This window comes from Dendrobium catenatum, unplaced genomic scaffold (assembly GCF_001605985.2).
Source record: "Dendrobium catenatum unplaced genomic scaffold, ASM160598v2 fragScaff_scaffold_1282, whole genome shotgun sequence".
Classification (NCBI taxonomy): Eukaryota; Viridiplantae; Streptophyta; class Magnoliopsida; order Asparagales; family Orchidaceae; genus Dendrobium; species Dendrobium catenatum.
Window position 1 is genome coordinate 708,574 of NW_021319744.1, and position 17,097 is coordinate 725,670.

At 34.7% G+C, this 17,097-nt stretch overlaps 1 protein-coding gene across 1 annotated transcript; it reads right to left on the reverse strand.

The window, feature by feature from the left end:
* Positions 1-1,979: 1,979 nt before the first annotated feature.
* LOC110108329 (protein HGV2) lies at positions 1,980-17,008 on the reverse strand. The gene is made up of 6 exons (XM_020838923.2): positions 16,614-17,008; positions 10,739-10,977; positions 3,626-3,832; positions 3,464-3,554; positions 3,102-3,363; positions 1,980-2,563 (listed from the first exon to the last, which is right to left on the reverse strand). The coding sequence occupies exons 1-6, from the start codon at positions 16,922-16,924 to the stop codon at positions 2,189-2,191; spliced, it is 1,485 nt and encodes a 494-aa protein (XP_020694582.1). The 5' UTR covers positions 16,925-17,008; the 3' UTR covers positions 1,980-2,188.
* Positions 17,009-17,097: the final 89 nt, after the last annotated feature.

Here is a 17,097-nt window from a genome sequence, read left to right on the forward strand (position 1 = left end):
CTTGATTAAACTTCTTTGCATTTCTATTTTGAGTAGATCTTTTTTTTTTTTTTTGTGGGGATGTTTAGACTAAGTGAGGCAAACACACACATATAACATGCGTAAGACTCGAACCCAAAACCTCTTGATTGGTAGTCAAAACTCCCAATTAACGGACCAAAATGAGCTACATGAGCATATCTCTCATCATACCGATTGATATGTGAAATTATTTTGTGTGGATACGGACATCGTCCAGAGGTGAATCAGAACGTGCCACGTTATTTTTTTGTGTACCTCAACTTTGTACCGGGTGATGTGGCTCATTCTGATTTACCTCCCGATGATCAAGTGTCCGCATTGAATAATCTCTCAATTGATAGAAAGTTTTTGCTTTGTCATCAGCACATGCTCCAACACATAAGCATATTGATTTTTACGGAAAATTTCTCCGATATGAGATATCATCCTTTCCATTTAGGCAATTTAATTAGTCAAAACAGTATCCATCTAACTTGTCAGAACCATCCATGTTTGCAGAATTGGGCGGCCGCTCAACGATTTAGTATAATTTTAGAAAAAATTGCCCTCATAATTGGTGCGGTACAGCCCATTCAATTCATGCACTCTGGGAGAATTCTTATTAGGCGTGATCTGTTTATGAAACTCGTGGACCTCAAATACCGTTTTTAGGCCAACAATGAATAAATATCCTCTTACATTTTTAATTTTTGCCTTTCTATCCTAATAAGATTACATGAGAATATTTTAATAGAAATTATTTAATAATAAAAATATGATATGTCTAAGTGCAAAACGGATTACTCAAGCTTTATTTTGAGAGAAATTATTCCATGCGGATGTCAAACACAATTCAACATACAACAGTACCGAACATGATAACGAGCAGTACTAAACCACGGTACCAAACCGTAGTACCGAGCGGATTTGATGTGACGCATTCTAAATGGTTTCTAGCCTGTGCTCGACGTCCACACAAAATAATTTGCCCCATTTTGAGTGACCTTCTTACTACCTTCTATTAAAAAACTTATTTTAAGAAACGGTGAGAAAATCGTCTCAAATAAAATCTCAATGTAAAAATTATATATGCAACATCTTAAACAAGTGGGATGACAGATCACATCGAGTATAAAAAACTATTCTAGTTTAATGTGCAAACAAAATTATATATAGACAATGAGCAATAGGTCACAATATTGCCCCTATTTTATAGAATGTAAGATGAGGAGTATTAACTCTTATCTTTAATGATTCTAAAATATATTTAAAATAGATAATTTAAATAAAAAAAATAATTGCAATCAGCCAAAAAAAGGCTGGGTCATTTTGAGAGATTATTAGTCTACATGAAATTTTATTTTAACCTTTTTCTTTCTTGAGATAGTAATGCTGCAATATTCAAATAAATTCATATTTAGTCATTTTTTAGATAGACATGCTATGATTTTTTAATATTTGAATGTTATGATCATTTTTTAATACTAATCTACCTTGCAAATCAAGCCAATAATAATAGCACCTAAATAATTTGGACTTGAAGAGTCCCGGGGAGCAGTTACAATAGAACTGTTTACTTTAGAAATAGCTACAGCCATAATGATGGGTCCCTAGGAGCAGTTACATTAGAACTAGGGGTATAAACAAGTTAAGTCAAGTCGAATTTTAGCACTATCAAGCTCAGCTCGTCAGTCGAAAAGCAAGCTTGAACTCGAGCTCGTCCCACTATAAATGAGCTCATGAGCCGCATTTAATAAACGAGCTCGAGTTTGAGCTCGAGCTCGTGGCTTGCGGCTCGCAAGCTCGTTATCAAGTCGAGCTCGAGCCCGCTCACTAGCCGGCTCAGCTCACTTACACCCCTAATTAGAACTGAAAATTCATTCATTTTTAATTTGGAAATTGATATATGGATGGGCTTAAAAAATAAGCAAAGCATTGTGTGGAAGAGAGATTAACTAGCTGGCAACTGGCAATAAATATGACTAAGAAAGGCCGATAGAAAAGTGAATAAAACACCACAAAAAACAGTTGAAACATGTTCATCACAATCAACATATAACACTGCCACTGCCACTGCCATAGCAGAAGCTTCCCCATTTTTTTCCTAGACTTATCTATATTTCAAACAAGTAAACATACAAGGCTTCTAAAGTGTCACATCATAAAAGATTTCTAAGAAATCGATTACTTACTTGCTAGAAGCCTCGGAAGTCTGTGGATTAGAGAGGACCTCAGAAACACAGCTCTCAGCTTTCTCTGCGGACAACTCTGATGTGGACTTCTTTTGGGAAGGTTCCGCGCCGGTTGGAGTAACAATAGCGCGCTTAATACCACGACCAACTACTCCCAGATGCATCACACCGCCATTAGCTGCGGTGGAAATTGATGGGGAATCAAAGCCGCCGCCTTCAATTGCAGCCATTTGAGAAGAATTAACAGATGAAGATCTGGAGAAATCTCTAAGACCGATCTTCTCCGCAGAAGAAGATGTGGAAGCATTTTTTTTCAGAAGCTCGGTTAAGTTAGATTTTGGGTTTGACATCAACTGCTGCAGATCCTCAAGCTGAGTTCCAAAATGTTTCAAGTCAAATTAGTATTTGAAGACAGTATAAATTATGCAAATGAATTTTAGTTTATCAAATGCACAAATGATTAGCAACGAAAATAGAAGAGAGACAGCTTTACAATTCAAAGAAAAATGAAAAAAAAAAAAAGTTGCTTTAAGAAGCAGAAAGAAAGCCGTCCCAAACGTAGCCTTCGTCCTTTCGTGGGGAAACAAAGCCTGCTTTTTCCAAAGCAATAATAAAGCCAAGTTACTGAAATAGCACAATCTAACTAGAATAAGACTAGGAGCAATCTTCATTTATGTGATAAAAGATTCAGAAAATAAAAATAATAGATCAGCCAGATTAGCAGAAAGTTTCTACCGATATTCCAGCAAAATAAGTGAAATTACCCTTCTGATCTTATGCTAGCATCATGGGCAAAAGAAAAGATGGAGATTTCAAAGTAAATTTCATACATTTGGACTAAATTTCAATCAAAATTTATGGCTAAAGCATGAAGAAAAAAACTATGGAACGATCTAAACTAAAATTAACCTTTTTCTCCAGCTCAGTTGAGATGCTGCTGAGCAGGTCGACTTCACTGTCAAGATTTGATGACTCAGAAGATACCACTTTGCCAATTTCATCCAGTTCAGAAACTGATTTGTCACTGGCATCTTTACTATCTTTTGATTTTATTGAAGCTTCCTTGAGTCGCTCTAGTCTTGACTTGCAGAGTGAAATAGCTTTTTCACAATAGGGTATAGCCTCTTCAACTTTAGAACCCAGCTCCAACACCAAGCATATCCTGAAGTTTCTAAGGACTAGTTAAGGACATCAAACGCATATTGATTTCTCAAAATTATGCCAGGAAGGACTTCAACTTGCATAATTTAGATTTTACATTAAGAGGATACAATTCAACAATCCTTCGATTATCTGGTTCAACCAAATGTTCCATAATGGATAGAGCTTTCCTGTAGTCGTTCAATGAAGTCTCAATATCCTCTGCACATGGTAGATGCTAAAATGAATGTCTAGTATGTGCAGATGAATAGACAAGCAATGAACTGACTAACCTCTTTCCATGGAGACTTCTCCTAATGCAGAAAATACATTTGCTTTCTCAATCGAATGTTCTGGCTTCTTTTCAAAAATTGCTCTTGCGATATCCAGCATTTTCCATGCCAAGTCCAGATCAGAATCGTCTTCATCAGCTTCTCCCAGTTCTTCATCATCCCCTTCAACTCCCTCATTTTCATCTTCCGTATTCTTGAGATCAGAACCTATTGAAAAGAATGTGAAAGAAATTTGAGCCAAGTTGCCATTTATTTGTATGTCACATATTAGTACCTCAACACATTTAGTAGGAAAACACAGACAACAAGATTAATTTACTCAAAATATCGTGGTAGATATCCCTAAGTCAAAAAAGGCTAATGAACCACAGCATTCAGATTCAACACACACAACAGAAACTAAAAATATTTAATCAATGAAATTACCATCCAAATATTTTTTTTAGAACATAGTTGTAGAAGAATACACCTAGCATTCGCATAAAGCATTAAAACATTCAAGATCTATGCCAGCAAAAACACCTCGAGAAATCTGAATACCGCCATAGTGAAAAGGACAAGGATTTTTTGCTATTGACAGTTAAAACCCTTCTACCCTGAATAAATATATATGCACTTGCAAACATAACAAAAGTCTCATCAGTAACATTTTTATCTATTAAGACTGTCTTTCGGTAGACAATCAGCTCCCAAGAGTAAAAAATTGATTCTTGCATATTTCAACGTTGCAAGATATGGTTTTGGCAAATAGACCCACCTCTGATGTTTTGTTGACCAATCTCAAGATGCGTTTATTGAAAGACAGGAAATATTGATTGCATTGTTACCACGTAGGAAATCATCAATCTCTCTTTTTAAAATAAGAAAGATTCCTTCATTTTCAAGATGGACTTTGAAAAGGTTTTCATTTTTACAATTGAGATTTAATTCTTACCATTCTAAAAGGAAGATACTTCCCTCCCAAATTCATATATTGGGTCAACGAGTCCTTAGTGCATAAAAATTCTCGAGTCCTGCTTAATGATGAACTCTTTTTTTTCTTTAACCAAATGATGAACTATTTAAATGACACAAAGGATTCAAGTAAACTGTCATTTCTCACCTTTTCTTTTCATTATTATTAGCGATGTACCTCATAAAATGCTCAAAGTTATAACCAAGTTGGATTAAGGATAAAGTGTAGAGAAAGCAATAGTTTTTAATTTGCAGTCCCAATCCAAAGTTTCAGCTCTTAAAAATATTCTTCTTTTTTAGTGAGTCTCTGATCTCAAAATCTTCTTTGAGCTCTCTTAGCGGATGTCAACATAAAAGGTCTTTTCTATTGCCAACATTTTGAAAAGTTCTCTAGAAAGGTTTACTTTTAAATATTTGGTCTTTCACTTGGCTCTAAAGACCTTTATTATCATATTAATTAAAAATTTTGGAGAAAACTTTCTTCTTAGATAGGCAAACTCCTCTCCAAATGTGGAAGGATAGCATTGATAAATTTCATTTTATATTATATTCAATTGTATAACTTCCCTCTTTGGAGTATCAAAGGGAAAAGCTCCCAATAGTAAAAATGGTTGGTGGTGGAATCCTAATGTGTAAGAAAAAATTAAAAATAAGAAGCTTTGTTATAAATATTGGTTTAATTTTAAAAATTCTGATAATTGGGAAATATATAAAGTGGCTCGTAAGGATGCTAAGAAAGCAATATGCGATGCAAAGGCATTAACTTTTAGTGATTTATATAATAAATTAGATACTAAAGAGGGAGAAAGATATATGTATAAGTTAGCCAAACAAAGAGATAGGAGTAGTAAGGATTTAGTTCAAGTGAAGTGTATTAAAGATGAAGATCAAAAAATACTTTTCTTAGAAGATGATATTCAACAAAGATGGATGAGATATTTTGCTAAACTTTTTAATGAAGATTGTGAAAATAAGATTGACTATAGTGACCTTAGCACCCTAGATGAAAATAAAGATTTATGTTTTTATCGGCGTATTAGTAAATCTGAAGTTAAAGAGCCTTTAAAGAAAATGAAGGGTGGAAAAAGCTGTTGGACCTGAGTGATATTCCAATAGAGGTGTGGAAATGCTTAGGAGATGAGGAATTTCATGCTTACTAAACTTTTAATTACTATTTTGAAGAGAATAAAGAATATGTCAGGATGAGTGGAGAATGAGTTGGTGTTATATCCTATTTTTAGAAATAAAGGTGATGACAGATGTGCGAATTTAGAGGTATTAAGTTAAGTGTCATACTTTAAACTATGGGAGCGAGTTTTTGAGCATAGGTTGCGGGCGTGATACTAATGTTTCTCAAATAATTTGGATTTCATGCCGGGTAGGTCGACTATGGAAGCCAATACAATTTATTAAGTAGGTTTGATGGAGAAATATAAGAGAAAATAAGGAGGAGTCTACATATGATATTTTATTGATTGTAAGAAAAGCATATGATAAGTCCAAGAGACGTGTATGGAGAAGTTCTTGGAAAAGAAAGACGTCAATAATGCTTATATCAAAATCATTAAAGATATGTATGCAGGAGCTTATACTTGTGGGTTCACAACAAGGTGGAATTGACCAAGTATTTTCCTATTTTACGGTTGGCGTTACATCAAGGATCAGCCTTAAGCCCATATCTTTTTTACTTTGTCATGGAATGTTCTCAAACTTAGACATTTGCAAGAGGAATGTACCTGGTGTATGCTTTTTGACTGATTGGTATTCTTCTTGTTGATAAGACTAGAGAGGGAGTTTTGAAGGTAAACTTTTGATTATATGGAGGTCAACTTAAGTCCTAAAGGTTTTCACTTTGAGTAGATCTAAACGGAATATATGGAGTGTAATTTTCGTAGTAATAGACACTACGTGAGGGGATTGTGACATTTTGGGCGAATCAAGTCATAATAAGAGTAGGCACGTTTTAGATATCTTGGATCTATTGTTCAGAGTGTGGTGAAAATAGATGGGGATATTATCAGCAGAATTCAAGTTGGACGGTTGAAGTGGAGGAATTGCATCGGGCTTGTTATGTGATAGAATGTACCCTCAAACTTAAGGGAAATTCTATAAGATGGTAGTGCAGGCCTGCAATGCTTTATGGTGCCGAATGTTGGCCTTTAAAGAGAAGAAGCATAATACTAAGTTAAGTGGTAGGCAGAGAAATTGAGGATGCTCAGGTGGAAATGAAGTGGCCTTTACCCTTAGAGATAGGATACGAAATGAGCCATATAGCGTGAAAAGGTTGGAGTAGCTCCAGATAGAAGATAAGATTAGAGAAAGTCGCCTTAGATGGTTTGGTCACATAAAACGGCGGCCTTGCGATGACCCGGTTAGGAGAGTAGAGGTATTAGATTTGACTTATGTTAAGAAAGGTAGGGGTAGACCTAAAAAGACTTGGTTAGAAAATATTAGGAATGACCTTTCTTTATTAGATTTAAACGAGAATTTGACTTTTAATAGGACACAATGGAGAAAAAGGATTCATGTAGCCGACCCCACGTAGTGGGATAAAGGCTTGATGTTGTTGTTGTTGTTGTATAACTTCCCTCTTTATTTGATTCTGAATTTTCATTAATGAAAATTGATAGAACCAGACGAAGCTTCTTGTGGGAAGGTAATGACGAAGGATGGGCACTCTTCTTGGTCAACTAGGAAAATGTTTGTAGGACAAAAACATTTGATTGGTTTGGTGTAAAGATCTTTGTATCTTGAATATTTATCCACTCTAAATGAATCAAGAAATCTATCCATTTGGACTCTAAATCCATAGATAGAAATATCATTAGCAGCAAATACTTAAGGAACACTTCACCATATGACTCGGGGCATCAGAAAAGCACTCATGGTTCTAGTTTATCTAAGGTATAAGAGAAAAGCTTATCTTTCATTCTTCCATTTGATCTCTTGGACATTAGAAAATGAAGAAAGAATTTGATTTTGGAAAAGATACTTCGATTTATAACTTGCCCTTAACCAAGAGTTATCATCACTTTAAGATAACATTTTGGAATACAAATTGCTTTGTGAAATCAAAATATCACTATTATTCAGGACTCTTCTATCTCCACATAAAAAATCTCTATATAATTAAAAAAAAATTGGTGGGTTTAACATCGAAGATCTCTATATCCCAAATATTTCTTATTAGTCTAAATGGATTGAAAAATTCATCCATCTGGTCTATAACGCCATGGATAGAATCATCATTAACAACAAATACTTAAGCAAAACTTCACCATACTTATAAAGTGCTAAAAACACTCATGATTTTCGATTTATGAAGGGGTTGTTGGGTTGCAGGTATTAGAAGTGTAGAGTAAACTAAATGCAGGGGCTTCGAAATTTCAAATGTTTGGTAGACAAAAAAGTAAATTCAAATTATTTTGTTGAGGGGTTTAGAATTCCCCCATTAGTTCACTTTTTGGAGCCCTAGAAAAACTTATCTTTCACTATACAATATGTTCTCTTCAAAATTACAAAACAAAGGAGCAAATTTCAAAAAGGTGCATGGATTTATAACTTGCCTCAAGCCAAGATTTACCTTCATCTCTTCAAGATGGCCTCAAATCCAAATGTTTGATGAAAACTCAAAATATCTCTTATTTAGGTTGGCATTTTCATTGGAAAGTAATCACTACTATTCATATTTGATATTTCAAATGATTTTTTTAATCTTTGCATTATGTTGTGGGCTCCAAAAATTCACTCCCCGACCTCCCTTGCTTTCAGGGGGAGTTTTAACAAATTAAGTTCCGGGTTAAATTTTAAGAAGGCAGATTGGGTGTGTAGATAAGACACTACCAGAGATTTCGCCCTCATTTTGCGAGGACATTATGATCATAGTTTTGGTTTCCTATAGACACAAGCCCTTATAGTTAATTACCCTTCCCGATAGCGATAGAGAACTTTCGATTAAGGCTAGTCATCGATCAGATACATATGGAATATGTGTTATCTGGCATATAGTAGCAGCATGGGTTGATATTTGGAAATTTAATATTTAAAATTGAAAATTGTACCATCTTGCACTTAAAGCGGATGGCGGAGGAATGGATGATAGACCCAATCAAGATCTTATGGTTCCGTCGCCCTGGGTCATCTTGGTCCCTGGTCTACCTAGTCAGAGGAGGTAGTTAGCCAAACCTGACAGAAGGATCCTTGTCGGCAACCATGGGTTGCATCGTCCAAGGGAATCTTGTAACCTGAGATGGATGTTTGTCTAAAGGGACAAATTTGAATCTACATTAGCTAACATAGGACTTTCTTCCCTATCGATTATATCATATTGATTCATATCTGACCAGCGCAACATCCCCGAGACGTCACTTGGATACCCATAATAAGCTCGCTAGGACCCATGCAGGTGTTTAAAAGGCATTTTTTAATATTATTTATTGAACCTTATCGACTATGTCTATTTACTGATAAAATATCAAGTTTGTTGTAGGCTTTATGCCTTTAGTAGTGATTTTTTCTTGTTATGGGCCTTGAAGGCCTAACATGAACTATAAAATGAATACTTCGTTCGATACCGTGACTATATATCTGTTTAACAGTTCGAATCGTGTCAACTCCTACCCTGTCACATAGAAAGATCAGGATCGAACTTGGGATTATTGGCTGACCCGCACATCATCTCTAAACATCACGTGTGTACCCATAATACGCTCGTCAATGCCCATGTAGGTGTACGATTGCACACGCATTTCTTTGTGTTTATGTGTATACATATTATAATGCATGTGCAGGGGCATTTTAAGAAAATTTGATGGGCCTTCTACAGTAGCTCATATGAGCTCATGGGTATTGTACGTATGTTATTCTTTTTCGTAGACAATACATTGTTTGTGTTGCAAATCTGTCGTCATTATTTGCATGAGAACAATGCTTTATCCCGAGCAACACATTGTCTTCGTTGCATGTCAATTCCCTTTATACGTACGGAACTTATAGATTTGCAACTGTTCCTATACACTTGCTCGTAGGCAGCATCTATTATATTCAGTGGATCTCCTGCAATAGCTTGTGAGCACTTAAATTTATTATATTTCTTTCGCATTTGCCCACATACAACAGGTTAAATGCATAATGGGCCTCTTTCAACAGCTCGAGGCATCTGTTAAATTGTTTTCCTCGTAGACACTGAGGCATCAACGGGTACTTATATTCGTCCCCTCCGTGCTAGAAAAAGCACGTATAAGGCCTGGTCGCTTCGCTGTATGTGCCACACTATGTTCCCTTTCCACCACATTAGAGAAAAGCATGTAAGAGTAGTTTTCCGGAGCGCCGCGATCGTTGAATGCGGGTTTTGGGGGCTTTTGAGTTAAGAATGTTATATTCGCGCGACAATGATGACGGTTGTTGGTGAAAATGCGCAAACGCCCAAAAATTCTCTCATTTTATCTTCTTTTTTTTTTTTGAAACTTTCTTTTTTTTCTCCCTTTTTTTCCTTTTCTTTTTTAACCATTTTTTCTTTGTATTTTCCAATTCTCCTCATCATTTTTTTCTCTCTTTTTTTTTATTTTCCTCCTTTTTCGGCTACAAGAATCTTTTTTCTACATTGTGTCCTATTAAGAGTCAAATTCTCATTTAAATATAACTTAGTAGCAAACATAAAATAGAAATCACATCATGTTACATCTTTTGATTATACGGTCTTTGTTAACTAACATATTTGCAAATCTCTTACCAAAGGTTTTCTATAGCATTTCTTAAAAGCATAATTCTTCAATTTAAATTGTAATACTTAGTCAACCAATAAATCTCCTTATTAGTACAACATTTATTTCTAGATTTTCCTATTCTTTTTTAAAATCTCCTTAGTACAATTAGCAATGCTTTCACACATTACATTTAATTATAGTTTAAATTCTATTGTACCTCATTAAACAACATACTTCTTAAACTTATAGGATTCTTAAGTTCCAAAACCTTACCATTACGCATTTATATCCTCTAACAACCTTACCATCGAGCATTTATATCCTCTGACTGCTTTCCTTGTGAGGTCAAAAAATTCAGCAACTTGTAATTTATTTTACCAGATAACAAATTAAAAAGTGCATAGTTGACAAATTTCAAGGCAATTTCAATGCAAAAGCTAGACACATTGCATACCTCCTTCAATTTCAGACTTGTTCGAAGATGAATTTAGAGCTTTTGACTCAGAAGATGGCACTGAACTCCCACCTTCTTCCATGTTAGCAGCAGATTCATCCTTGTTGGAGTTTCTTTGAGTATTCTTAGGGACATCACCCAATGGATCGGTTTCCTCTTGCGCTTTGCACAAGAGTGCACAACCATATTTGTAGTAAGAGCTAGCACATTCAGACGAAAGTTCACCATAATTTGCAACTCTGGGCATTAACAAGAGGATTTTAAGATACAATATCATCTCAAAATAATAATAATAATAATAATATAAACTCAAACAATTTTAAATAATAGATAAATCTAAAGCATTTATAATGCAGTAAAACATTGCATTACCAATCAACTTCAAGTATCCAAATTCTTCTACGAGCACAATTTTCAATTATTTGTCTCTTTCAAGAAGTAGCAATAGCAAGAGATAGACACCCAAAGGACCATGATAATATTGGAGTAACACTCAAAGATGCTGCGATAATATGCAAATTAAAACTGCATGTTATTTTGTAGCATTGAATTGACTTGAAGTGGAGACCCGGCAGTTTTAATCAAGGACTGCGCAACACATTTTGCATATTTAACTCTTTCCAAATTAAACAAGACAATGCAATGATGCTTCATATCATCACCATCAAATCACTTCAACATGTGTGAAGGCCCTTCAATCAAATCAAAAGAAACTAGCATCAATCTTGAAAAATCAACCAAAATTCAATGTTTTAGCACAATCACCTTTGAAAACGATCTTAAAAGGCATCCAACCACTTAATTATGATTTACATTAACATGGGCCTCAAAGCCTAAAGGATCCATCCACCCAACCATTACCCCTGAGGTAAAACTGTCTGGTGCCAACTTAGAGACAAAATGTCTCTCAACTTAACCCTCTGATCAACCGAAGGTCCATCATACAAAGGATTTCCATTTAGCACAAATTTCATGATAAAGTGCAAAACTTCCATCCATTATTCATCTTAACAAAAGTAATAAATGATCCCTGACTATCAACTCTATAAACACAATGCTTTGAGGAAAAGCATGAGTAATTTTGAGAACTCTTAAAAATATTTTAGTTTTATGGAATCTCATAATAAAGACTATTGAGTATCTTCCTTTCCTAAACTTTCAATCTTGCTTGCATACTTGGGTGTCGGACTGTCTTTCCAAGAGACACATTTTTCTATTACATATGCACAGGAAGTATGTGATCGTTGTGAACATGGTCTACAGATCTTTGCCAACTTCCAACAGTTGCCAGCATGCAATAATTTAACTTCATTTGTGGAAATATTTTCCATTCCCACTGACATATTTGCAAATCAGCCTCTTTCTAGGCCATGGAACTTAACATTACATAACTACAGTTCTAATCACTTAATGGCCCAGCGACAAAACTTGTGTAACACTAAGGAGCCTCGTTCTAACTCACCTAAAACAAACACTTGATAATCAACTGTAGTGAAGCCAAGCAGGAACACTTCCGCCTCTTATCAAGAAGAAGATTATGGCTTAAGAAGACACATATGCCCCTTGCCTCAAAGACCATGTGTGGTAGATGGAAAAGGCCCAACTCAAAAAAATTTATGGCTTCTTCTAGAATCTTATCAAATGGGATTACAACATTCCAATGTTCAAGGTAACCATTTTCCTAAAAATTTGATGGCATCTAGAAACGTCATATAGAGGACACAATTAGGTAATATTGCACCATCAAACAAAGATTCTACCAAATCCTCTATCTCTACAATGAGGATTATGATCTACACGATACCATCAATTCAACACATCAACACCCAATGAACTAGATGATTCCCAAACATCTGACAGATTCCTAAGAGGCAGAAAAAATATTTGATATTCCTGGCATGGGATGGTAGCCTTCCATTTAACCCGTGGGACAAACTGCAATGCTTCATTCAATAAGAGTTTCTCCAAAGGACTAATAAGACAATTCTAAACGATAAGCGCATTACATGATAAGCTCCTTTTTTAAGATAGACTAAACAACCAAATTAATTATAAAATTAGCTTAGCATATCAATAGGGTGCTTAGCAAATTAATTAGTCCAAATTTAAGAAACTAAGATCCTAATCAACTTAATTAAGCTTTAATTAATTAGGATAGCTAAAATTATGAAGTAAGATAACTTAGCTATTTGGTCAATTAAGCCAACCAAATTAACTCTAAGTGCAAGATAAATAATAATTTCTCAAGATTAATGCTACTATTATTAAGTGGATCTAGCATATAATGTTCCCTTGTGCTTGGCCTAAATGGTGATGTCAAGTAATAATAAGGTACTTTCAAAAAAAAAGTAATAATAAGGAAATAAGAAAAAGAAAGTGGATGGTGCATTTATTAAAATAAAATAATACCCTTCATATCATAAGTTAGATTTTCAATATTTCATGGCAGCTGACACCAAGATAGGAGAAAGAAATTATTAAAAGAAAAGGAAAAAATAATTTAAGTGTCATTGAAGTAAAATTCACTTAAACTGGCCTTATCATGCCAGTAATCTTCCATGATCCATCCCTTAATTTTATTTCAAATCTCATCCATTCATCGCATTTAATCAATACGGAGTTATAAAGTATGAAGAACAATTAAAAGTTTTAAAACACTATGAACACACAATGCCTTTTTGCCACAAAAGGAATTGAAACACAATACTAATCACAAAAAATTGTGGTTTTGGAACCATGCCTATGCAAGGGTGGTAGGCAGTAAGCTGTGAAGAAAAGCATTGAGTAGCCCCTACACCTTAGTGCCAAAAAATCCTTAGTGAAGAAACTGAAGCTAGTCAAACAAACAACGCATACACTTTTTGAATATATCTTCCCAAACTATATATAATACTCAAAATTTTCAAAATTGTAAGCATGACTCTTTTTTTTTTTTTTGAAAAATATGCTCATTTCAAAATTATTTTTACTAAATTTTATTTTGAATTTCAAACATTTTGATATATATAAGTGTATATATACAAATTCATTTGATAGTTTATTCAATTAATAATTCATTAACATCTAATTAAATATTTATTGTTATTAATTATTAACTACTATAATTAAACTAGAAAGTAATTAATTGTGTACTGTAGCTGTCCTCTTAAATCCGCATGCATAAAGCTGATGGAATCCTATGGTTGGGAACGGCTGAAAGGTTTAGTGGAGTTGTGAGTGTTATTATAATATTAACAGTGTGATAAGTTCTGTTATGTTGAGGCATTAGCATTTCTTCTTTTCCCCACCCATCCCCCTATGGACATTGGAAGCAAGCTGCGAGCTGAGGAGGGGGTCCTGCTTGTTGGGGCTACTGTGAAGGAAAATTTCAGAGAACAAAGGTGCGGAAAATCAGAAAAGGGCTACTATTATTGCTGACATCTGCAAGAAACATGTTGAAATTAGAGTGTATTGAAACCAGTGTTGCTGGAATTTAGTAATTTCTGGAAATCAAAGCTGGTTGTGCAGAAGAGTTGGGAAAAACTGCTGCAGACTGTTGTTGTTGTGACGGGCTCTTGTTTATTGTGACTGGCTGTTGTTTGTGGTGAAAGGAAAAGTCAACAAACAAAGGTGTGCGAAAGCTAATTGCTGAAATTCAGGTTTGCTGAATTTAAATTCTGAAATTCAGTTTAGGTGTTGAATTTAACTGCTGAAATCAATGTTTGTGTGCTGAATTTAATATTTGTGGAAATCAGAAATGAGTAGAGATAAATGTTGTTATTGCTAAAAATTGTTGAAACCCTATAGCCAAAATCAGAAATGAGTATAGGAATTAAGGAGAAATAAAAGAGAGGAAGAAGGGGATACGAGAAGAATTTTGGGTTCAATATGAGGAGGTGCAATTGAGGTAAATTTGTAAGATTTTATATAACACATATTTTATTTGAATGCATGTAAAACAGGGTAAAAATGTATTATTTAGGTTGTATATAAGAGCCAAAATAGGTTGGGTTACTTCAGGTGATCAAATTTACCTGACTACCCTATAAAACGATATGAGATACTTAAACTTTGGTATAGGAAATAGTAAAACTTTATATAATTGTGACTGCATTTTTATGTGATTTCAATAGCATTATTTTTAGTTTCATTATGTATTTTGTAACTGATTCATTAAATATTTATTTCAATAACAATTTTGATGATTATTATGAAAATGTGAAATGCATTAAAAGGATAAATGAAAAATCTAATGAGATAAATCATATATGGGGATAGGCCCGCACAAGTAAACGCGAAAGACCTAACAAGGAAAGCCTTAGAGAAGTCGTACAGAAGGCACCCTACAATCTTTTACTTCTAAAAATTGAAAAATTGAACTCAAACTTGAATAAAATAGTGGTCCTCAATTCTAAAAATTGAGAATACGGACCCAACCTTAAATTTGAGAGTTGTAAATGTGTAAAAGTTTATAGTCACTATATGACTTGCCTAATGTATTGAACAGTAAACATAATAGGAAACGTGAAAAATTAGATATACATTGATATCTTGTACAACTTATGATTATTATAAAAATTCACATATTATTTTTAATCAATTGCAAACATGTTTCTTATTTCTTATACATTGCTTGTGTATTTCATTGACCTCTAACTCACTAGCAGTGGTTGCACTACAGGAAAAGAAAAAAAGCTGTGGGGCACTAGATAGAAAGGCTAGCTGCACTTTTTGTGTACATACGTTTTGGATATACATAGAGGTCAAAGAAGAAGCTGCACATACAAACTTTTAGTTACAAAAATATTATTTAAAAATTTAGTAAGCTCGGTATTTTATTCGATGTATTTTATATATGCTTCCAATTATGAAATATGAAATAGAATCTTAATATTTGAAAAACTTGATGTGTTAGGATAGTCTAGATAGACTAGCTCTTACTCACTTGATTCTAATAGATGTATTTCAAGATGAGCATTAATAGGAGATAAATCTCTCCATATTTTCATTCTCTGTTACACTCCAGGTTGACTGAAAGGGAGTCAAAACGGGGTGTGACACTGTAAGACTAAGTAATGCCATTAGGGTTGAATAATGGGGACATAAGTGAGGGGAAAATGTAAAAAAAGAATGATAAATTTAGCAAATCAAGAAAGTGGACAATCTTCAACACTAATTAATGTCGTTCAAGCTTGATAATCTGAATCAATAACTCAACAGCAGCTAAATGGGGGGAAGATAGGAACTGAAAAAAAAAAAAAAAAAAAAACAAAATAATAAATCTCGCCAACCAAATCAGCACATACTCTTTAACACAAAGATCCAACAATATACAGATACAAAGAATAAATATCAATGACATCTCACATCATAATGAAACAAACAAATGAGAACAAAACTAAAGGTTCAAATCCTGCATAGTATAGAAACTTAAACAGATCCCATACAGCATTCATAAACAGCACAAAGTTAAGCCTCGTAAATAATCAACAAAACTAAACGCAAAATAAATGTGCCCCCACAAACTTACGAACAAAGATAATACTTTCAGGCTCAATATCTAGAAAAAGGTGTTCTAAGGGAAAATCGCCCCACTCAATATTTCGTTTTAAACAAAACAAAAGAAACAGTAATTTATTTTCCTAAATATTGCCAAATCAGTTCTCAGATAGACCAAAATTGCACTGGAATTCCATCCACATGCATGCTAGATCAAGATAGTATGAATAAAAGTAAAAATGGAAAGCAAAACGTAAATGACTACTTCATCCACCACTGAAATGGTTTTGTACGAGCGCAAGCACCTCTCGCAGTGCTGGGGGCGAGGAGACAGGTTCGCAATTTTGAATGATTGATAGCAATCCCAAAGAGGCCAAATCATGGAAGTCACCCCTACCTGATTTCTAAGGCGCGGCTAAGGCAATCGACGGCCTCCGCCAAATCTCCATCTTCAATGGCCTTCGATCCCTTCTCAAACAGCTCAGTAGCACGCTCTAGCGTATCCTCCTCGTCTCCTTCCTCGTGTTCGGAAGAGCTAGCGTCTACACCGTTAGCCGAACCAACGTTACTCTCGACATCTAAGCCCTTTCCCTCTTCCGAAGCGGAAAGTAGAACCTCATCGACCTCTGGGGCCGGAGACTTATCCGCCGAGGTCCCCTCCGCAGCTATTTCAGCCGTTGCAGATGGACTGCCGTCAGAAGAAGCCATGGCACACTGACTTCCTCCCAAAACCCTAAAGCCCTAGCTATAAGAAAATGGCGGAAACGGAGATAATGGAGTGCGGCTTTGAAATGTGCCCTTCCTTTCTTAAATAACAAATTATTCCACATTAATTAAATACTTTATATTTCTGAATTTATTAATTTAATCCAGCATACTTT